The 23,266-nt window shown below is 46.3% G+C and overlaps 1 protein-coding gene across 1 annotated transcript; it reads right to left on the bottom strand.

Moving 5' to 3' along the window:
- Positions 1 to 9,367: 9,367 nt before the first annotated feature.
- Positions 9,368 to 22,890, bottom strand: LOC8027267. Its single transcript, XM_029982628.2, has 5 exons — positions 22,837 to 22,890; positions 17,745 to 18,006; positions 15,677 to 15,820; positions 10,415 to 11,692; positions 9,368 to 9,555 (listed from the first exon to the last, which is right to left on the bottom strand). Exons 1-5 carry the CDS (start codon positions 22,858 to 22,860, stop codon positions 9,368 to 9,370), a joined length of 1,896 nt encoding a protein of 631 aa, XP_029838488.2. The 5' UTR covers positions 22,861 to 22,890.
- Positions 22,891 to 23,266: the final 376 nt, after the last annotated feature.

Genomic DNA, 23,266 nt, shown 5'->3' with positions numbered 1-23,266 from the left:
TTCAAGGGCCCGTCAGGTTAGGCAACAAACCACCCCGGCCCGCGATCCGCACAGACAGGTGTCCTGCGTTGGCTCGGCCAGGACGATTCGGTCAGTCGCTCTGCTTCACCCCTACTTTCTTCTAAATGTTTTCTTCATCCACATTTTTAACCTCGCATCTTTTAGATGTAACAGAATTCTTCGAAAGTAAAGGGGAATTATACAACCCATAGGTGTTGAAAACCGTGTGACGTGGTGACACCAAATACTTTACTATGAAAATATATCACTCCATGAAAATCCAATGGCCTTGGCACGAATAGGCTTTACGTGGTTGGAACGACTGGATGCGCAGCAGCCTCGGAGTTTTTCCCTTTGAGCAGACCGATCTCACCAGCTAGTTTCGTTGAGCCGACGCTGCCGCAATGCATCGAAGGAATTCTACTTTTCTGCATGTGGGAGAACCCCGCTGGAGATATGTGCATGACGAGACGACACGAGCCGTCTCGTGCACTGCCGCCTGCCTCCTGTGAACTAAATTATGGCGGAGTCACGCATGCACGAAACGCTTAGTGAGATTGGTCTATTGGGACGATTGATGGCAACAATAGACGACTGTTGACATCTATGGTTGCGGACACCCGGAGCACTAGTCAAGACAGCTGTCTCTACTGTCTCGGCAAACCTGGTATATCGGTGTGCCCACGGCAGCCCTCTTCCTTGGTGCGCATGACTGCTCTACAGCGTGGAGGATGTGATCCTCCTATATTCTCACAGATGCGTGGTGTCTACACTGCTTGGAGAGCAACATTCGACACTGTGCTGGCATAAATGAATGGAGACGAATGTATTTTTCTGGTAAAGTATTTGGTGACACCGTCAACTGGCATGTTAGCAATGGCCGTGTTGGGGTTACCCGCATCCCAAATGTCCCGAGATGACTCTGTCACATTTCAATGACTGCGTTTGACGTGCATGCACGAATGGGACATTTGGAATAAAATATATAGCAATTCATTCAAAATATATATTAAACATTTGTTTTAATAAACCTGTACATGCTTGTAGTTTACTTTCATTATCACTGCAGGGTTAGGAGGTCAATTGACAACAAAACTTTATTGTTTGTTTTTTTTCGTTTTCTTTTGGTTTTGCGATTTGTGGTTTTCCATGCATCAGCATAAGACATAAGTATAGCTGCATGTTATCACTTCAAATGTTTGGGTCTATACATTAGGAACTAATTCTATTTTTGATGATGATCATAGCAAAATTAGCATGTCACTATTTCAGCGGGATGTTGCTTGCGAACTCGGGAGACTGCAATTGCAGCTATTGCGACTTCAAGATGTAACGAGATTTCAGCTGCTCGTCAGACCATGGCCAGGTGGTGGAATGGATCCTCAATCATTTGGTGGGGCGTGCTTGTTGGTTTAGACCGTGAAACTTCCAAAATTGAGTTTGTCCTGCGATGTCAAAATGTTGGGAAAAAAAACGTCTGTGTCAAGCCTGCCTAAAACATCCCTTTGCTACATTGTTACAGGCTTGTCACCCTGTTTTTTTATTGTTTTTTTATTTCTATGGTGATTTAGAACTGCTGTCGGCAACACCGGAGCCCACCGCCGAGTGCAGCAGCTCATGTTGTAAGCACAAAGCAGAAAGACGCCAAATAGGGTTAGCAGACAAGGCCCATCATGTAATCGATGCCACCAGCCGGACAGCCCACAAGATCACCTATTCTATGCAATAACCCAGTTGTCATCGTTAACCCGTCTCGACCACAAGGTGACAGCGGTACCCACGGCAGGAACTAAGGTTGTTATAAAAATAATAGGAGACGAGTGAACATTGCAGTATGCGCTTCTGCTCTTTGTACTGCAGCCACCGACAGCTTGTCATCAACCCTTGAATTGACCCTTTTCAAAAGTGTGCACCCCCCCCCCCCCCCCCAAATCTGTGCTCCGTTCACCCTTAAGAGACTACGGACCAATCAGCCGCTTCCCTCTTCTTACCTGACCCGGCTCTCCACGCGTGGGTATGACCGGGAGCATGATGAAGAGGTGAAAGAGAGGCGTATGACTGGTCTAACGCGGACGTAGCTTCCCCCGCAGTCTCAGCTTAGAGGTGAACAGAGTATGGTAGCTGCAGCACCAATTATCGAAGACCGCCATTGTTTGAGCACACACTTTGGGGATGTATTACACACGAGCGGTGTGCAAGCATTCAGAGTGAACGCGGCTGGGCTTATATCGAGAACGAATGCTGCGTCAGAGTTCGGCAAGGACTCTGATGGAATCACAGGCTTCGTGTGGATATCGCCAATGTTGCTTGATGGGATCATGAAAGGGTCTATTACAAAAAAAAATTGCCTGATCTCAATAGACCCTATACGAAATTGCGTGGAGGTCTGACAACAATGAGAGCATCGCTATTTTATTGTTGGCAAGCGTCGTCGGTGCTGGAGCACGGTGGAGTCATCGGAAACAGCCGTGCGGGCTGTGTGCGATGGCGCGGCAGCTGCGTTTTCCACCTTCCGGCCATGAAATATTGACGAACAGTTTAAACGACCTACCGCAATTGTCTGACGAAACTCTCGAAGCCCTGTGCATATGCAGGCGCAACCTGCAGTGTGTAAGTTTCCACAGCGAGAGCATAGGACTTGCTCCGCTGCTTTGACGAGGTTGTCGTCAGCAGGCACAGGCCTCCGAGAGTTTCGTCCGACAGTTCCGGTAGGTTGTTTAAACTGTTCGTCCATATTCCATGGTCGGAAGGCGGAAAACACAGCTGCCGCGCCATCGCACACTGCCCCGACCGTTGCTGTCAAACGGATTGCATAGCCCTGTCAGGCACTGCTAGCCATGTCGCCTGAAACATTTCTCTACAGTTCTTTCTCAAATAAAGCACTAAACAAACAAACAACTTTATTTTTGAAGCTATTTATCTACGTTTGTCTTGCTTCTGGTGTGTAGATTTCGTCGGCTCTTTTTTACATATATTTGAATTGGGAACGCTGTTCGAGCAGATTAATTCGTTGTGCACTGAAAATCGTTAACAATATTATAATAACGCTAGATGTGGACATCTGTGCATTTCTTTTAGTGTACACTTTTGATTTGTGTGTAAAATGATATTCATATTTTCAATAATCAAGAGGTCTGCCATGGCAAAGTTCGTAACTCCCCCCCCCCCCCCCCCCCCTTCCTGATATTTTCCTGGATTTACGCCTCTCCGCAGAATTCAATTCTGATTGGCTGGTTTAGCTTGTGGAGGAAGTCACCAATTAGCCATTTTGTAAATCGGAACAAAAAAAAAAGTATATCAAACGTTTCCGCGTCATTATGGGGTAAGCGCGGAAGGGAGCGATGGGCATCTTTAGAACCGAGCAGAAGGTGCGTTGATTTTCTCTAGTTTTTAGTTCAAGTAGCCGCTAATCTGGTTCGGCAAAGATTGCCGGGTCGTTTGCTCGCTCCGGTTGCGATGGTGCTTCGTTTCAAACTCTACGCCTGAGACGCTAAGCCTAACACTTGACTTCGATGTCTTTCGAGGCAAGAAAGAGAAGCGAGACAGGGAGGAGCAAGACAGGCACCACTCGGAACGAAGGAAAGAACTTTAATGAAAACAATCCAGTGTCGCCATATGCCAGGGGTGTGGATTGAAGAGCTCACATGAGAACAAACGCTACACTGTAAGCGTTTCACTTCGACCCTGTAGGGCAGCGCCATATTGGTGATCGCGACTGCTTCGCAAAAACTCGGTTCTGAAACGAAGCTTTGATACTTTCGGTCACGACCTGCTTTATATTTACGACCACGTCACCTGAGTGCATCCTATGGAAGATCCTACTCCCGGCCGAGGGCCTAGTTTTAGCGCCGCCTAGCGAGAGAGGTGTTCTCACTAGGCGGCACAAAAACTCGGTCCTCCTACCTCGTCTGGTTCTTCTGTTATCCGTGGGTGCGTGCCAGCTGATCGCGCTTTCTGGTTTCAAGCGCGTTCACACTATAATTTTTTTCTCTATGTAAAGGATACTGAAAGGGCCCAATCCGTTAATAAGTTTGCTATTGTTTAGTTTGCCTAGCCAGCACCAGATGGTATTGGCTGCGCCCGCGCGCCGCCAACTCAACTTGGTGCAGCACGGAATAAACGAAAAAATACCGACTTCCAGGAACCGCCACGAGGCGCCGCTGAAAATCGGCTCTCCGGGAGGTGCGTGCTGGAGTGTTTCCAGATAGAGTGATAGTAAGTATAGAGTAGGTCGTGATTTTGGTAGTCTGGAAACCTTCAATGACTCTAGTCTTGCTTAGCAACCGAGCAAGCTAGGCAGCGCTGGCACCACATGACGCGGGCCAGAGTACGCGATGAACCTGCAACGTGCACAGAGGACACGGCGGAAGAAACAAATTTAGGTGATGACTCTCTGTCTGACGCAGGGACCCGATTATGTTCGGCGCAAAGAACGCTTCACTCGCGAGGGGGCAGATGGCGCTGAAGTATAGGGTCCCTCCCAAACCGACCGCTCCGGTTGTTTCTCCAAGCAGTGGTCCTGCATTCCATCGCGCACCGCTTCATGTTGTACCTCACCGCCGTCACGCCGCCACCATGTCGCCAGAGTCCGTAAATCTGTGTTCTCTTCCTTCTTCTTTTTCGGGTTAATGTTCACCTTCGTGCACGATGGTGGCACCTGTGATCGACGCAGCACCAAAACAAATCACGAGGCCAGCCACTGGCCGCACACCACCACCACAGTCCCAAGCGGCGAAAAACGCGAGCACGCTACTCCGCCGCAGGGTTGTAAAGTACCTAGGTACAAGTAACTGTAAATCGGTATCTCGGTACTTTTGTTGTACCTGAGGTACAAACCTAGGTACTTTCATTTCTCAGTATCTGTATCTGTATCTTAGGTACATTTTCCAGTAACTTGTAACTAAGTGAAGTTACTTTTTACAGGTACTTTCCTATTCACTTCGTCAAAATCGTAGAAAATAGAATATAACATATAACTGAAAATAAATCATAATTACAGTCGTCAAGCAATTTAACTTCACGTAGTGTTTCCACGCAATAAATCGAACTCAAATTTTGCACTCTACAAAACTGAAAATGTTTGTGAAGAAAAAATAATGGGAGGACGATTAACCTTCGCCTTTAAGAGTTGAACGCGACAGGGTTATCGGGCCCCCTTCGCATGGCCTTCTCAATCGCTTCTCATGCTCTTGAGTCACACAACGACCTAGTTCTTATGATACAACACTCCCGGCGCGATCTAGGAGCTTTTACCAGTGCTTTGATGCCATTTTACCCCGCAAGGTTTATTTATGTGTTTGCTCGGCACGCGCTAACAACACTCGATGCGATAATGCCTTTACCCTGACACAGACAGACATCGAGGCTCTATAACGACGGCAGGATCGCAGTGCCATTCCCAAGCCCTCCGTTGCCTAGTCGGTAGCATGTCTGGCTCGCAACCAAAGGGTCGTGAGTGCGATCCTGCGTAAATTCTTCAAATTTTTCTTTAAGGCAAATGAATCAGTTTATCAAGTGGGATCATTTGAAGCATGCGGCGACCATTAATTCGTATGTATTTAACCACCTTCATTCCACGCATGACGTCACGTTTCACATGAGCGTTGTGGGTTGTTTGAAATTCCCGCGCGAAGTCATGTGGCTGTGACGTCACGACCCTATCGACCATTCAGGAATTTCCCGTCACGCCACCGACGCCACCGACATCCGACAGATTTTCTGTGACCCGAGCTCGCAAACCCGCTCGCCGTTAAAATATTCTCTGCCTTCCTAAAAACGAAAGAAAAAACGTGAAAGCTTGAAGACTTTCGCTCGTCGCTGCGTTGCGAAGGTTAGGTGCGTGTACACTCGACTCTTCGTTTCTCCATGCCGCCGACGTCTTCTGGGCCCGCCAATGGCTTCGATGCCAGTGCTGGCGCTGAAGGGCAAGCCACGTCAACAAGCGAGTTTGAGCGGGACGTCGTATAAACAGTGGAAGCTGTGTCCTCGGTGAGCCAATTGAAGCGTGAGAGTAAGGCACGTGAGGACTCAACTCCAATCCTTTCAGCAAGTGCTCGGCATTATGGAAGAAGCAAGCGAGGTCTAATGTGGTTGCTGACGCCATCTCTTCAAGCTGTGAAGGATATTTGCCCACGCCTGTCCTCACGCGGTGAAACTCTATACATACGATTGCCTCAAATCGCTTCACGGAATGCTTGTCACAGTGAGGGAAAGTTGAAGGAAGTTTGTGAGAATTTTAAGATTTCGCGATTCACGAAGTCAGACATTGACTTTATTGATGAGTATGTTCAGGTGTTTACACCTCTCACACAAGCTATAACTTGCGCAAAAACAGCATGTTTATGGCATATCTCCTGCCTACAGTGGCTTCACTTCACAAAAAATGTCCGCGTTGCTGACGGAGAACTTGAGGTACTGCCGCCTGGTGGTCAAGAGCTTAATCACGGCGATCAATAAGAGGTTTGCAGGTATGGAAAAAGAAAACATTTGATAATATCTGCCGTATGCTATCCAAAATTGTAGGTTGCATGGATAGACAACGAAGTGGAACGGAAGCGGGCCTGGGATTATCTAAAGAACGAACTTATGCGAACATCAACTATAAAAAAAGCGTCGTCAGGCGAACAAAGTGGTGAGGATGAAGAAGACTGTAAGCACTTCATTAACTTCGAAACATCGTCCTCATCTGCTTCATGGGAATAGTAGTTTGTACAGTACACCGAACTTGCTCCGACAAGAAGTCTGGACTGTCTCAAGCACATGCCGCTTCTGAAACGCGTGTTCTTAAAATTCAACACGGGGCTTCCAAGCAGTGCGGCGCTGGAGCGCGTTTTTAGCATAGGAGGAACAATTGCTACCAAACTGCGATTGAAGATGTCGGATGAACATTTCGAAGAAGTCCTGATTCTGAGGTCAAATCGAGCACTCAAGTGAAAAAGAAAAAGTCTTCGAATGCTCTGGTGAGAGCGTTTTGCCTTATTTCTCCCATTGACACCAATAAAGCACGTTTATCAAACTTGTTTTGGTGTACATCCCAGTATACAAAGGATTTACTTCCAATATTAATGTGACAAATTTGAGAAAAATACTTGACGTGAAAATAAAATGTACCTTTGAAGTAACTGTACCTGTACCTAGGTACATTTTTCAGCGAGTAGCTAGATACGCACCTAGGTACATTTTCGTATGAGTAACTGTAACTGTATCTTAGGTACATTTTTGAAGTAACTTTTACAACCCTGCTCCGCCGACACCGTGACCACCGAGGAGGGACCTCATACCGCAGCGCCCTCCACGGCGGCGCGGAAGAAACTACTTCTGGTTTGAGGCTATCTCCGAACACGATCTACTCGCTCGCTCCCCGTGGGAAGAGCGGCCAGAGTCATCACCTAAATGTGTTCCTTCCACCGTGTTCCTTCCACCGCGTGTTTAAATCGAAAGTGCAGTATTTACCGCAGTACGGAGCTGCGCGGCTGCACTCAGATAATGATTAGAGCCGTCTCTAGTTTGACAGAGACTCTGCCGAGTGTTTTGCGTGCCTCATGACGGCGTATTACGGAGTCTACTGCGCGGCGAAGTGGTGTAACAATTCTTTAAAAGAACTCGGAGTGCTCATTCTTCCGGTTTCCAACAAACGACAAGTGAGCCTCTATATGAAACTTTTTTGTCAGCGTTCGAAAGTAGAAGCTTTGAAATATATGATTTTTCTCAACCTTTCTATTACAGCATCGAAATGGATTACGTATGCAAATCGCCAGGACTTTGGAATCCTGCCGATGAGCAAGCTGCTCCAGCGTCGTTTGTGCAGCGTTTGCAAGCTGTAGGAAGATTTGTTTGCGGAAAAACGCAAAGGTGAGTTGCTGTCAGAGCAATCTTCAGTTAATTTTACAGCTTCGTGTTTACATCTTAGGGTAGAGTACCTAAAAGCACCTAGCTACTGTCAGATATATAGTCACACCAAAACATTAGTTTCTTTTTTCTTTTTTGCGGGTGCCAATTAGCGAGTTTGTTTTAGGTCTATTTATCGTTTATTTTTATGCAGCTCGCCTGTAACCCTGCATTAATTAACTTAAAAAGCAAGCCTTTTGCTTTATTTCGGTGTTGATTTGTATGTCTGGGTATTCAGCATTTTTGTTTGTAGGAATTGCTTATAGAGCCATTTAGATAATACGATAATGTGTGTTGTTCTGTTAGTTTGTACATTAAAGTAATTAATTTCTTTTTACATATTTGACAACGTTTACTGCCTACTAGTTCTTGGTTCCCCTTGGAGGGCGGTGGACTGTCAACTGAGTTTGTAAATACGTGCTTCAAATACCGCAACTCATTTGAATGGTGTTCAATAAAAAATGCATTTCAATGAACCTGCTGTTTCTGTTTTTATTGCACTGGTAATATAACGCGAAGCGCAATTGTTGTAAAGTGTAGCGCGCGCGCTCGTCTGCTCAACCGCTGCTGTGCTGGCCGCTCGCAGCTGACGGCACGGCACCGGTCGAGCGACAAGACAAAAACCGAAAAGAAAAAAAAACGGGGGGGGGGGGGGGGGGGGGGGGAGGAGGCGAGGAGGGCGCACGGCGTACGCCAACGACAGTGGTGCCGCCATCTGGCTATCTTTCGTGATCGAGAAACTTCCGTCTCACACCGTACGTATGTTCGCCTTTCTGCCACTGGCGCCTTCTGGCGCTAGTTTTTCCTTACCACGGTGAAAGCTGGAGCTGCACTCGGCTGGCGCAGCTCCTAGGCGCCCATTTCCGGCTTGAGCGGCGTCGCCGTCGCCATTGCCGTCCGCGTCGGCGTAGCCGCGCGTTGCATGCAACGCGCATGCGAAGCTTGCATGCAACGCATTGCATGCCAGCGGCGTAACCGCGCGTTGCGTTATCGGTAGTCTTCATAATGACGTCACGAGGGTTACCCTTGTGAGGGTTAAGAGGGTTACGAGGTCTGCTCTCACGAGGTTTACGAGGGTTAGCCTCACGAAGATCAGGAGGGTCATGAGCGTTACCCTCACGAGGGTTGCGACGGTTAGTTACCCTCAAAAGGGTTACCCTAACGAGGGTCAGGAGGGTTGCTCTCACGAGAGTCACGAAGGTTACCCTCACGAGGGTCACGAGGGTTATAAGAGTTACCCTCACGTAACCCCCCCTGAGGTCGCGTGACTCCCCCCCCCCCCCCCCCCCCTGAGGTCACGTGACCTAAGGCAGTCACCTATCCCTCAGTACCCTTCGATCCTCCTCCTCAAGCGCTGCGCTCTAATCCGGCGTTCCACGGAGTTGTAAACGGCTTTCATTTCTTTTTTTCTTTTTTTTTTTTTTTACAAATAACTGCAGTAGAACGAAATGGAATTGAAAAAGTAAATTGTATGAGTGTTCTACATCTTGACCGCCTGTGAAACGTTGTTGTTGTCAACCGCAGTGCCCGCAGTGTCCAGCTTGGGTTTCCGTTTCTTGATAGGGTCGCTGAGCCATAGACCGGCCGTAAACAAGAAAGACATGAGTATCATTCCTCCCATGAACCTCATGAGTCCGTCGTACGAACCATACGTGTCCCTGAAAAAACCTGAAAGGAAAGTGGACATAAGTTAGACAGCTCAAAACCGCAGAAAAAACTTTGGCTAGTGCCAACAAGAAAGTACTACTTTGACGCATGCAGCATAGCACAAACAAGCACAAGATTTATCCACACTCTGGTTGAACTTTTTCTCGCAATTTCTCAAGGGCAATGGAATATCTCTACAGAAACGTCACTTCCCACAGCAAAAAAAAAAAAAGATTAAAAGATGAGAAAAGAAAAACGAGACTACAAAGTTTCCTGGTTTGTAATTTCATAGGGCAGATCTGATATGTATATTTGTTAGTAATATTTATATTAAACCAATCAGACAATACAGATTCTGCCTTTAGAAAGCGGTCAATTGTCTTCGAGAACTATTGACGTGCCGTTTTATTTTATTGTAAATAAAAGCTTACAATGGCCCTTAGTTATCTGAAGCAAATTCAAAGTCACGGGAGCTGGGATCCCAGCTTATGACTGCCCCCCCCACCCTCATTGTTTAAAGTAAAAAAAGGAAAACACAAAAGAAGATCTATCAGTAATTACCAAGAACAACACGCACAGCACTCACCAAACTTACACGAAACACGCAACTTATGCCATCTCATACGAGTGCTAAACTGGCGGCAGGCGAAGATCAGCGTTATGATGTAGCCCTCAGTGAAACAGCCCGAGCAGGGGAGGGCGCTCGTACAAGGCCGATCTTGTGGCTGAGCCGGGGGCACCACAGCTATTTTGCCTGCCGGATGATCATCGCTTGTCGCCCCCCTTCGTATGTCCCCCTCCGCGGTGTCCACAATTTAGGGCATCATTCTACATAGCACACATAACATTCACAGAATAAGTGCCGCGAATTTATACTTACTAATCACCACAGGTATTGAAAAGGAACCGATGGCCGTCACACTAGCCAGAATGCCGTATGCAATAGGAAGGTTTCTCATGCCCACTTCTGTAGCTAGCACGTCCGAGATTCCCACCATGAGATAACCTATGGGCACACCTAGTGATATCGTTACCACCCAAAATGTTACTTTAGTCTGTGCGAACGGAATCGCTTGAGCGAGGAATGCCATCACAAAATAGCAGACGGTCATGAGTCCCGTGTTGGTGAACACCTTGCAATCCGTGAGAATGGGAACAAAGATTCTCCCTATGGTGTCGGTCGCCGAGAAGAAGGTTAAGACGTATACTGCATCCGCCATGTCCAGTCCAATATCCACTCCATAGTCAACGATGATGGTGAGGAATCCGTCCAAAAAGAATGAGAACGAAAAGTAACTCATCGTGTAGAAGTAGAAGCGTGGCATCAAGAGCACGTCTCTGACACTGTCCATGGCGGTGCGCGGGCGAGCCGCCTGGATGCTGTGAAGGGGGATTTTCAGCGTCTCTTTTGGCACCGTCGAAAGTTCTATTTGGCATCGGTTGCCCATGCTGATAACAGTTCCCCGCCTCGTCGGCTGGGCGTCCACGAACCCGAGCACCGACTCACGAGCGAGGGATCCAGCGACGCTGAGCAACGTGCCTCTTCTGGACATGTTCTGGTTCTGCACGTCGGCAGGGCTGGGCGCAACGCTCCTGAACACCGTGTCGGTCTCGGTCGACCTGATTATGGTTCCTCGCCTCGAGTGCAAGGACCCCTGTTCCGTGTGGCTCGTGTCCGCCTCTGTACTGATCCGATGTGGTCCCTCACCAAAGCTGATGACCCTTCCTCTGCGAACCGCCTCGCGGTCGCCGAGGGTAATCAGAGTTCCTCGTCGTCCTGCGTTCGACGGTTCAATCTTGAGGTACAGCTTGTCCTGGTCGGCGTTCATGGTGCACACGATGGACATTTTCCCCAGGACGTCATACGGATCCTCGGATGAGTCTGTCACCTCGACTACGGTTTTGTTTTCGTTCTTGATCCACGGGGGTGGACGAAAAAGAAAACTAATCGCAGGAATGTTGAGAAGCATTCCTCCGAGGAGGAGCAACGCTCCCTTTAATCCGTACTCCAACAGCACGAACTCGAGTATTTTGGGGAAGACGAACGACGCCATGGTGGCTCCCGCGAGGTTCAAGCCAAGCGCAAAGCCTCTGCGCTTGTCGAAGTATTCGTTGATACAAACGATGGTGCAGCTGAAGAGTATACCCTGGCCTGTTCCTGCGAGGTGCAAAAGTACAAAAATAAGTTACAGTGTTAAACTAAGGAAATAACAGACGTAGATATTTATACCAAAAGCACAAATACCAGATGACGATATCAAACAGGAAGAAACGATTACATATGAGAATATTAGTAATATAAATAATAATATTAAAGTAGTAACAATAATATTATTAAGAAAAATAATATTAATAAAGTAGTAATAATAATTATAGTAATAATAAGAATAATAAATCGCGTCAACACAATAGAAGCACAGTTTTAGTAAGGACGCCAAGTCGGGCCAAATTTGGTGTTTAAATTGACCACGAAGGTGATTTAGAAGTTTTACTTGATGATGTAAGTGGGTGTCAGGCACGTTTTAGACACTTTTGGTCCAGTTATATACCTGAACAGACGTTTGGGTGCCGCACCAATCAATTAAAAAATTGTGGTAATAATCGCGCCTGGAACGATGCCTCAGACTACCTCGAGGCGATGGCAGAAACGTAAACTAAACTGAATTGCGTGACGTCGAAGCGTGACGACAACGGGCTCCTCGTCAGGCGACTGGTTCAAACGAATGACGCGCTCTTGGTGTTGCGGCGGCGTCGGCGAGTCGGGCGGAGAGGAGAGTCGTTCTGACGCGGCGACTGAGGAGTCGGTGGCTCAGGGGCAGGTCTGGGGCGCCTTCGCACAGCGCCGATCCAGAGTTTCGCCTCCTGAGAAGAATCTTCCGTTCCGTCAGTGTGAGGTCGCTGAACGGGAACTCACTCGCTTGCAAGCACAGAGTTGTCATCCAATTCTTCCAAGTTGATGAGTTCGACAACAACCATACTCCGTTCACCCTTAAAGGAGCGCTGCAACGATTTTTGTACTTTGCGCAAGTACCGCTTAGAACGAATCCCTGACGTTATTAACCTGTGAAACACCCGTTCGGTTTTCACCACACGCAATAAAAATCGCAAAAAAAAAATTAGAAAAAAAAAAAAAAAACGATCCGCGTTCACTTACTCAATTGGTAGCCAGAACAAGCGGCCACGTGATATGGAGCCGATTATATGCCGCCAATGTTGATCATAGCCACGCGCTAGCGTTGGCAAGGCACAGGACACGCGCTGAGTTCCAGACACTGTATATGGTTCAGTTATTGTCGTCATTGCAGCGATTGGACACGGGCCACTACCCGAATGCTTCTCGAGTTATCGATTATCACGAGCCCAAATCGAGTGCCCACGCAATGCTCGGGTCCAATCTATAAGCCGCATTTAAATATCGTCAGTGAGCGGTACTGCGACCGCCCAGCTATGTAATCAAGTTTCGCAAAGGAGAGATTGAAAGAAAACACTCGCTTATGTCCTTGAAATTACACCGCAACAAAGAAGTTTCTTGGCCAGTGACATTGCGTGCGAGTATCCTTGAGTCCCACTAGTGCAGTGAGATCGCGTAAAGAGAAAAACATTCCAATGAAACATTTTTGCAACGGCCCTTTAAACTGAAACTGCAGCTAATGCCACAAGAACGAGAGCTCGAGGATGCTGCTTTGAAGCGTTCTTCCGCAGAACGAGTACTGGCACTAGAAATGCACGTCTCCAAGCCAGCCCGAGTTGGCTCACGCTTGTAGTTTTCGCTGCAGTCTCAGCATAAGGGTAAACAGAGAATTATATGGCCGATGCCTCACCGACCGCCGTGCATTATAGCCAACCGCGGGAGCCGCGCTGAGCGGCCACTAAGTCCTACCGAAAACCAAGAGTGCTTCTTGACGTCACTTCCCTTTCTAGAGAAAAAAATAAAGAAACAAACTCCGAATGCTTCTTTCGGTTTAGCAGATTTATTTGCGGGCACAGGTATAAGAGTCACGGAGTTCCAGAAAACATTGAGTGGTATGGTAGAACCCCGATGCGTCAAAAAAATTTTTTTTCTTTTAAATTGGTTTTCTTTTTTTAGAGCGCAGCTCTTAGGCGCCCGTTTCCGGTTTGAGCGGCGTCGGCGTAACCGCGCGGTGCATTATGGGTAAATTTCCCCGCTAAATCTAGTGGAGAAATTTTTCCGCTAGATTTAGCGGGAAACTTTTTCCGCTAGGTTTAGCGGAAAAATTTCCCCGCTAAATCGAGCGGAAAAATTTCTCCGCTAAATCTAGCAGAAAAAATTTCCCCGCTAAATCTAGCGGTAAAATTTCCCCGCTAAATCTAGCGGAAAAATTTCCCCGCTAAATCTAGCGGTGAAATTTCCCCGCTAAATCTAGCGGAAAAAATTTCCCCGCTAAATCTAGCGGAAAAATTTCTTTGGGGGTCACGTGACCCCCGTGGTCACGTGACACCCCCAGGTCACGTGACTCCCACGTGACCTTGGGGAGGGGGTCATGTGACCCCACTACGGTCACGTGACCCCCCCCCCCCCTTCAAGGTCACTTGCCCCCCCCCCCACCCCCCCCCCTCCCGAAAACACGTGAACCTCAGTACCCTTCCCTCCTCCTCCTCAAGAGCTGCTCTCTAATTCGGCGTTACAGGGAGTTGTAAACGGCTTTCATTTTTTTATTAAGAACACCACTTTTGCGTAAAAAATTTACAGATACTACATAGTCTTGTAAAGGAGATCAGAACAAATTTATGGTATTCAAAGCTCATTTAAGTTTCTTAGTGCCTAGTATATCCGTACTTAGCTTACTATAAAACATATATTCACATCTTACCGTGAAAAGTAAGAGGTAAATACATATGGGGCTATGTGGGAATCCTTATTCCCAAACTTCGAAGCGATCGTGATTTTGCAATCTTTCCCTCTTCGCGTCGTCGAACGCGAACGTTTTGGGAGCGGAGAGGTTGGAGGAGCTTTAATTTTCTTTACTCTTAACATGTCATCGTCTGTAGACGGCCTTAGCTCCAACAAAAACAAAAACGAAAACAAAAACGGTCCCAACTACTTATTACTGTCATCCGGCGGAGAAAAAATTAACAGAATTTAGAGAGACCCTGCAAAGCATGGTCTCTCTAAAGGGGTCATTAATTCTACAGGCCGTCAAAAAAAAAGAAAAAAACCTTGATGGGTTTTGATATATTTTATCACTAGTGGTCTAAAATATAGCACTAGCGGTCTAAGCCGGCGGCCAAAGTTTCAAAACTAACCTTTGTCACATCAAACACTTAAAGCAATTTCCATAGCTTTCTAATGGCAAAATGGCGGCTAACGGAGCCCTCGAATACATGGACTTGAATGGCCCCAGTAAACAAGAGAGGGTCCCCTTTTGGCATTAGAATTCTTAGAAAATCACTAGTAACTTTTATATATTATGTTCTTAAACTTTGGCATCGGGTTAACACCGCTAGGGCTACATTTTGGCGGAGGCTGAGCCTTCGCCGATGCGTGGTTTATTTTTTCCGGTATCAGAAAAACGTCTCGTAAGTGTCTTCGAGGACACACTCTACTCTTCATTTAACACCTGTTTCAAGGGCACCTCAAAAATCTTTAAACGAAACTCCTTGAGATAAATCTCGAATGAGCCCGAGAACTCGGCTAAGCGCACACCCATCGACCTGCGCTGGTTCGACGATTCTTTAAAGCAGTTCGCCCTCAATAATTCCTAAGTCCGTAAAAGAAGGGGTTTAATCAACTCCTTTATAGGCGAATGTACACATACCTTACTTGTTGTTGTTGTTGTTGATGCTGTAATGTTGTTGTTGTTTGGTTTTTTTTTCTGTTTCTTTATTTTTTTGCTTGGCTGGGAAAAGAAATACGTATGCTTTTTTTGCCAAAGCTAAATTCATAATGTATTTTCTTATTTTACAACGCTTTTTGGCGCGAAAGCGCCAAATGTGAAAGTCCTTCAATTCAAACTTATAACAATCGTATGCGCGTAAATTTCGCTTATTCTTTTGAATACCATGTCACATACCTACCGGCATGCTCATCTCACATTTCATATATAATAGTCACAAACGCCGCATGAGACAGCAGCCTTATAAGTTAATTACATCCATCGCACGACTTATATACATCACTTACCAGATATCAGTCCGAGAGAAAACACGAGAAACGTGATCCCGGTGGCGAATAATGATACGATGCATCCAATGGACATCAAAAGTCCGCCAAAAATGGCCACACTTTGAATTCCAAACGAGTGAATCATTGGCCCAGATACCAAGCCTGCAATAATTGAAAAAAAGAAACCTCAAAGGATTGTTTATCGTATTGCCCTCTGTCTTCATTAACAGATCTGAATAATGTTCCGGTGCAAGACAACCTTATTAATTGCAGTTTATCTTGCGGTATATCGGAAGCCGATATCACCGCACTTTGTCACATTCTGTACCATGGCAACCCCCACGCCGCCCTCTAAAAAAAAAACGTTTACCAGCCCACGACAAATTATATTGCAGTTTGGCATAAAAAATGACGCCATAGCGTGATAGTGAGGCCAGGTATAACACATTGCCCTAAAGTAGATCATCAATTAGCTTGTTATTTAAGCGTTCGCATTCCTTTTAAGAACAGGTACTATACCTTCATTACTGACAAGCAGCGGTTCAGAAACGACGGCTGGTGGGTAATTAAACCGCATATATGCAGACAGGTTCTTTTAAATTAAGCGTAGTGACAGGTTCAAGATGGATCTACAATCTTGCATCCACGAGCGTCATGAAGAAGAGGACTCTTTTACCTAAACATTGACCCTTGCGCCCTGTGTCGTCGTTTTCTTCGTGTCTCGGTCCTTGTTTTTTCGGCGCTTGACACCCTTTGCATGTACCAACTGGCCCATCCAACCACATCATTGACCCTTGTATTTAGACTTCTGTACTGCAGTTTTAAAAACTCTTTGTCATTGTGTACAACTTTTGGCGTTTATAGTATGTTCCTCACTAAAGTGAGGTTGCAGAAGGCGTTCACTCAGATTGTGCCTATCTCAAATACTCTACTCAAGATACTATATTTCAAATACATTTTGAAGTATCTTGGTATCTTGCAAATACTTCTGATCGAGAGTATTTGACACTCTATTTTAATTACATTTCTGAGTATCTTGTACTCATTATCTCAAATACATTCTTGACATGCCGCCATTTTCCGAGTTTTTCGGTATGAAGTCGTGTTCATGACACGAGCAAACGTGAACATTCTTTCGAGCACCCAAATCCTGTTGCTAGCTCCGATTAGTTATGGTGGCTTTGGTTGAGCTCATGAGGAAAACATCGCTTTTTTCTTGATTGTGACTCATATTTCACCCCAAAGTTCGTAAAATGAAGGTTTTCCCCTCGCCTTCCCAAAGGCGCCTTTTGTTTCCTAAAGTTTCTTCCGAAAAATCCTCGAACAAAAGGGGTGGTTTTACGGAAGTTAGGATTGCCACACTGAGGCGCAACGCAGACCGGGAAACAACCTACGACAACAATGCAGACTTGAGTGTCGAGAAAATAACATAAACAAAATTTAAAAAAGAATTGCTAAAAAAAAAAACATTTTTGTTTTACTTGTGGTATATTTTACCCCGTGTTTAAGTATAACTGCAGTGAAATAATATAGCTGAGAAAAAAGTACAACCATTGGCACGAACCCCTTGAATTCTAGCTCCTCCTAATCGGCCAATAAAGTGATTTTCTATTTCCTCCCAACTCAGCTACGACAAACTTCAACACGGTGGCCAACAGAAGAAAACAGCGGTATACTTAGCGTGCAACGCTGTCAGAGCTACTGGCGCGAGCGTGGGGCTTGATCTCGTTGATCATTTGCACGCGTTCTCGCGCAAACAAAACCATAGATGAAGCCACGCGCTCGCGCCAGTAGCCTTGACAGCGTTGCACGCTAAGTATGAAACAGAGTTTAGTAACTGGCAAGGTAACAACGGTATTGAGGACGAGCTTTCTTTCTTCAACAACGCTTGAGTGTCTGCTGCACCTCGAGCACGAGCGCGCGCAGTCGAAAAACGGCGGAAGGCATGGAGCTCGGTCTGGGGCCTGGCGTTCAAAAGACGGGCTTTGTCGTTCTTACGCTGGCAGTAACTATATCTTCTTTTTTTTCTTTCTTAGTTGTTTCTTTCTTCTTTACCACAGTGAGTACCAGTTGGAATTTTCCTCACCGGAAAGATTCGTGAAGCCCACGAAGATGCAGATGGGCAGCGATGCTTCCCCTCTCGACACTTGGAAAGTCGTCATGAACGAGGTGTAGAGGAGACTGGAGGTGCGGAATATGCACATGAAGAGCGTGGTCACGATGAAGCAAAGCGCCGCCATGAACCAGCTGAGGACACCATCGGGTCCCGGCATTGCCTTAGCCGCGTCCTGCCCTGGTGCTCGCGAGTCGCCCGCCTTGTTGTTCGTGGCCGGCACATCTTGGTTTTCCTGGCATAAAGCACAATTTTTTTAAAACTTTCACATCACTTTACTAATTAGGTTTATGACATTTGACGAGATTCTTTAGTAAAAGAACGTTAATTTACGCTTCCTTTTACCTATCTAAGAGCATAATAAAAGCTTCAAGTCGACGTCTATGCAGTACAGCGGTAAGGGTTATTCTGAACAATAGTTTGAGCATTGCAACCAACCTCGAAATTTAAGAACTTGTACACCTAGCCTTTTATGTCTGGCGCGTTACTGATCCGGAACGCTGTTTTTACCTGTTGTACGAGCACGAAAGAGCAATAGACTTATTCCAAAACTCAAAGCACCTCATTACGGCGTAATTCCACGTTATGCATTGTGGGAATCAGTAGGCAGCAAAATACATAAGCGCTCCGCTTATGTATTTTGGGGCACCGTAATATAACGGTGCCCCACAGGTTCCCAGAATAGAACGGGCGCGAGGTCGGATTTATCGAATTAGTCTATTATTTAATGCATGAAAACGGTAATTAGAAAAAAAAAAACACGTTCTGAATACAAACCTTTAAGGTAAAACCTTTAAGACAAAAACATAAAATACCACATTTAAGGTCGGTCCACAGAGCACCGTTATATTACGTTGCGCCTTGTTACGAAAGCTTACGTCGGCGTCCGTCAACAGTCACCGAGACATCTGTGCTGGGCATGAAACGCAATAACCAGTTTAAGAAGAAGACTTTCACGCGACATTCGAAGCACTGATGCTCCGGTGACTTGTACGAAACGTAAGAAAGCGGAAGGAAACACTCCTGTGTGAACCAGCCTTTACTATAAATACCATGCACTCCATAAATGAGGGTAAGGTGTACAGTTAGAGGGCTCGTTACTATGCGGGGTCTTTTAAAAATACAAAAGTTTTGTAGATCGTACCAAAATATTTGCGTTGATATACTTCGTTTATCCCTATGCTGAGACACTACAGCCGATGCAACAAGCACGATAGCTCGAGGTCGATGCTTTGAAGCATTCTGCTCCAGAACGAGCGCTCGTGATAGAAATGCATGTCTCAAAGCCAAGAGCGCGGGCTGCTCGATCTTGTAGCTTTGGCTGCAGTCTCCGTTCACAGGTAAACAGGGTAAGTCCTCAGCTTAGCCTGCGATCTCCTTCACCAATGGCGTCAATCACGCGTTCGTTCTTCACCCAAACAATAGGAGTCCCAGAAAAAAATTTAAGAAAAACGAGCAGCGTTTACCCCCTCAACTCGCAGCCAGAACAAGCGGCCACGTGATCTGGAGCCGATTATATGCCGCCAATGTTGATCATAGCCCCGCGCTGGGGTTGGCAAAGCGCAGGACATGCGCTGAGTTCCAGGCATTGTTATGGCTGGGCAACTGTCGTCGTTGCAGCGATTGGACCCGGGCCACTACCCGAATGCTTCTCGAGCTAGTAATTATCACGAGCCTAAATAGAGTGCTCACGCAGTGCTCGGGTTTAATCTATGGATCGCATTCAAACATCGTCATTTGGGTGTACTTCAATCCCCACTTTACGTCATCAAATTTTGCATTGTGCCCGCAGCTCCTCATCAAGTTTTTCCAAGGAGAGACTGAAAGAAAGGATTCGGTTTTATCCTTGGAATTGCAACGCAACGAAGACGCTTCTTGGTCAGTGGCGTTGCGTTTGAGTATTCTTAGGGCCCGCCAGTGCCTGTAAGATGTTATAAAAGGAGAAACGTTCCCACCAAATATTGTTGCACAGCCTCTTTAAACATTTTGCGACGGAGTAGGACCTGCTCCGCAGCAGCACATCTGGTCGTACGTTGTCGCAAGACGCTTAAAGACCGGCCTTGTCTCTCTCGGTCTTACTCGGTTGCAAGTGTGTGAACGATGCTTTACAGAGTTCACTAAAAATCAGGTTTAGCGTGCTGTCCCCTAACTCTACCTGGGACATGCATTCACCCAATCAAATTTAGTTTTACCCGGAAACATCCATCGTCATTTAAAAACTGGCTTATATGTAAGATATCAGTTGAGAGCGGATGGGCTGACAAGCTGAATTTTTAAAGCCGGAGGTTGCTTATGACTACAGGGAGAGGAGTTGCCCCAATAAAAAAAAAAACGTAAGGGGTTACTTTTTTTCTTCTTCCCACTAGATAGAGTGCCGCCTTCAATGTCCTCTATGGAAAGAGATCCTAATATTCTTTGTTATTTGCTTAGCCCATATTGGTCACCTATGGCACAAGAAGAAAGGGGAGTAGGTGGCGAGCTCTTAATCATGTGTGCGGGATGTCACTTGTGAAAGAAAAGCCAAAGCCGGCAGTAACTCAGTGGTCTTTGAAGCTCCTCTTTCTGTGTGTAGGGTGGCGAGACTGTGTTATGAACTTAGGGTCCGCGAGTCGATTGTGTTGACGACTTGGTGTGAATTTAGTTTCGCGGAATCGCATTGTCCAGAATCGAACGCCCGATTCTTTTCTCCTCAACCCCCTCCCGTCCTCCTATACGGCCACACAGCCCCCAACCTCTTCAGAGGGTGATCACCACCACTCATGATCGGGTCTTTTGTGAATCGTCCGTGCAGTTGGTCAGTTATCGCGACCCGGGAGCTGCGTTGCCAAGGCCGACTAGAGCCAACAGGTGCGCTCTTTTGCGGCCCTCGACTAAGGGGTTGTTTCACCCTTTCACCGCAGCTCTGTGTGGTGGCTGTGATTCTACACTTTCTGCAGCGCTTTAATTCTTCCTGAAAAAGTATCCCAAGCCTCGTCATTTTGGCTGCTTCGCTCGGGTCTGCCTGTAGGAACTAATGCGGAACACCTCTTCTTTTCCGTCTTCTCAAGAAGCGAATTTTTTTTATGAACAAGGGCTATTTCGAGTAAGGGTAGACCAGACTTAACTTGCACACTGCAATTCTTTCAGATGATTTTGTTGGCACATATTTCCAATCATGGTTGTCACAACAGTTGTTCATGGCTTCTCATGCAGTCAGAGTGGTGACATTCCTTCCCGGTTCGGAACAAAAATAATCCACCTTACGATGGACCGCAGCGGGTGATATGAGCCATCCCGGTCTCTATCCCAGTCAATCCAACGCTGTGGACGTGCCACCTGACAGCGCGTACCGCGCATCACCGCGCCACTCCTGATGGTCCCGTGGCTCCGAAAGCTCGCAGGGTTTTCTGCGGTTCATCGTATGGTGAAACGGAGTATAGTGAGAGCTAAGACTGCAAGGCCAAGCAATGCTTGAACATCTGCGCACTCAGCTGGTCGAAGAGTTGGTGAGAATACAAGAGGAATTGCAGTTACGCTGCCCAGGTTGGATCCGCACCCCCGACCCGTTTCGATCTGGATGAGCTTTCTACCGGCACGCGTTCGTGTCACATGACAAGACTGAGGACGCTCAGCATAGCGAAGCGCTATGCTGACGCGCTCCAATACAAGTGTTGGCGGTTACTCGTTACAAGGGCGTTAACAGTAAGGCGTTACATTTTTGGGTAACGTCGCCACATTTTCAAAACTACACAAGTATCATACTTACGTCACTTATTTCAAGTAGCGAGTAACGGAGTTACGTTTCTCGTTACATCTTACCATAACCGTTAAAAAGTGCACTTCAATTTCTTTTGGATTTTTACAACAGGCGTCAAGTCATTAATTATTGCACTCATCCCGCATACCTTCACAATTTTGCCTCTTTTTTCCCCACGCAAAACGTTCAACTTTAGAAAAAAAAAAAGCGCACACGCCCTTTGTCTTAGTGTAAAAAACGTTGTCGCCAAAAAAATCTGTTTCCGTCAATTTATAAATAAAACTAACGCAAAAAGTGACGTACGTTACTTTTTATAGGTAACGCTTACGGTGACGCGTTTTTTTGCGCTTTTTTTTTTTGCAAGTAACGAGTAACGTATTTCGTTTTATATTTTTCAGTGACGCCTACAACACAACTAACCCCACTACAAATCGCAACCACTGGTCAGTGTGTCATTGGCAGCGCATCATTCTCCGTGGCGCTGTTCTTCGTGGGCTCACATGATAAGCGCTGTACAGCGAGGTGAGTGTCGGTTGTAATTTTGTCTATACTATTCGCTCTTTGGGATATATCCCCATATGCGGGAATTCGTAATGTAAAAAATGGCTATTACATTATCTTCTCCTGAGCAACTTAGCCTATCAGAAGGACCGTGTGAATGAGATTGCATAAGTCATTAGAGTGCAAAACCAGTCTATTCCTTCACTGGCTAAGTTTATTAGAGAAACCTAGTTAACTGGTGTTTTAAAGGCAGAGTAGGGGTCAAGTACAAGCATCAGTCTCTAATATGGCGGCGGAGATCTAGGTTTTCTAGAATACTAGCTGATTGCGTGCGCGTGCTATTGCAGATCTAAAATAAAACTACGATACACGTTAACAAATATAGAATTGCTTGAAGACTTATAATCAACAGCGCTCTTCGGACAAGAAATTCAAAGATTATGATTCCAGAGAGGAAGTGCCTTGCATCAGCTACATCATTCGCCATGAAAAGAAAATGACAAAAAGGGTTAAGCCCTTCCAAAGCCATATCTAACGTAAAACCCGATATTAAAATTGAACCGTTCTTTAAACCCTTTAATTTACTACACTTTTTTTCTTTTTCTGCAAGGAAGGGCGGCTAATCTTCTATGTCGCCGACAAAAAACTATTTCCGCATTGAAAAGATTCGTATTGTATAGTATAGGAGGGGGGGGGGGGGAGGAAAAAAATTTCGCAATCTCACTAACCCATCCCCTAGTCGTTTCGGTAAACGAACACGCGTCAGATTCCCTCGTCATTCTAACAAATAAAAGTCCGAAGAAAATCTGAACCTTCCGAGGTACGTACGGGGTTCCAGCTGGCGACTCGCATCCCGGCTCGGCGAAGGCAGCGGCAGCACACGCCGAGATAAACGCGCGATGTGAGTGCCGACTCAGTGCCTTCACGCTTTATATAGGACACCTCACCCTCGATGTATCAATTCCCGTTGGGCCACAAGCGAGCATCTCCTCACATTCACACGAACTAAAAGGGCGGACACTTATTGCTCTCGCAAACCCTGCGCTGCTTTTTTTTTCTTTTTTCTCCAGGTTCAAAACCCTTTGGAGTCCAGATTTGTCCGGATGTCGGCGAACCCAACTTGTCAACAAACGGCTTATTCATGTTCAGGGTACGTCGAAGACCGTCGTCTCCCGCCGTTATCGCTGTTTGAGGGTTTTAGTGTTATTATTTTAAGAGAGGCCGCCCTTTACGAGAGATTTTATAATACGCTAGTGTA

The sequence above is a fragment of the Ixodes scapularis genome, unplaced genomic scaffold, assembly GCF_016920785.2.
Source record: "Ixodes scapularis isolate PalLabHiFi unplaced genomic scaffold, ASM1692078v2 PGA_scaffold1__304_contigs__length_218370807, whole genome shotgun sequence".
Lineage (NCBI taxonomy): Eukaryota > Metazoa > Arthropoda > Arachnida > Ixodida > Ixodidae > Ixodes > Ixodes scapularis.
The sequence above is the reverse complement of the archived record's forward strand: the minus strand, read 5'-3'. Positions and strand labels throughout refer to the sequence as shown.

Excerpts from the sequence above, each read along its gene's own strand:
- LOC8027267 (XM_029982628.2), bottom strand. The coding sequence starts at position 22,860 with ATGCGAGTCGCCAGCTGGAACCCC. Across the intron at positions 18,007-22,836 it reads GAGTCGCCAGCTGGAACCCC|GAAAACCAAGATGTGCCGGC; the intron begins GTACGTACCTCG and ends GCTTTATGCCAG. Across the intron at positions 9,556-10,414 it reads TTCAATACCTGTGGTGATTA|GTTTTTTCAGGGACACGTAT; the intron begins GTAAGTATAAAT and ends CTTTCCTTTCAG.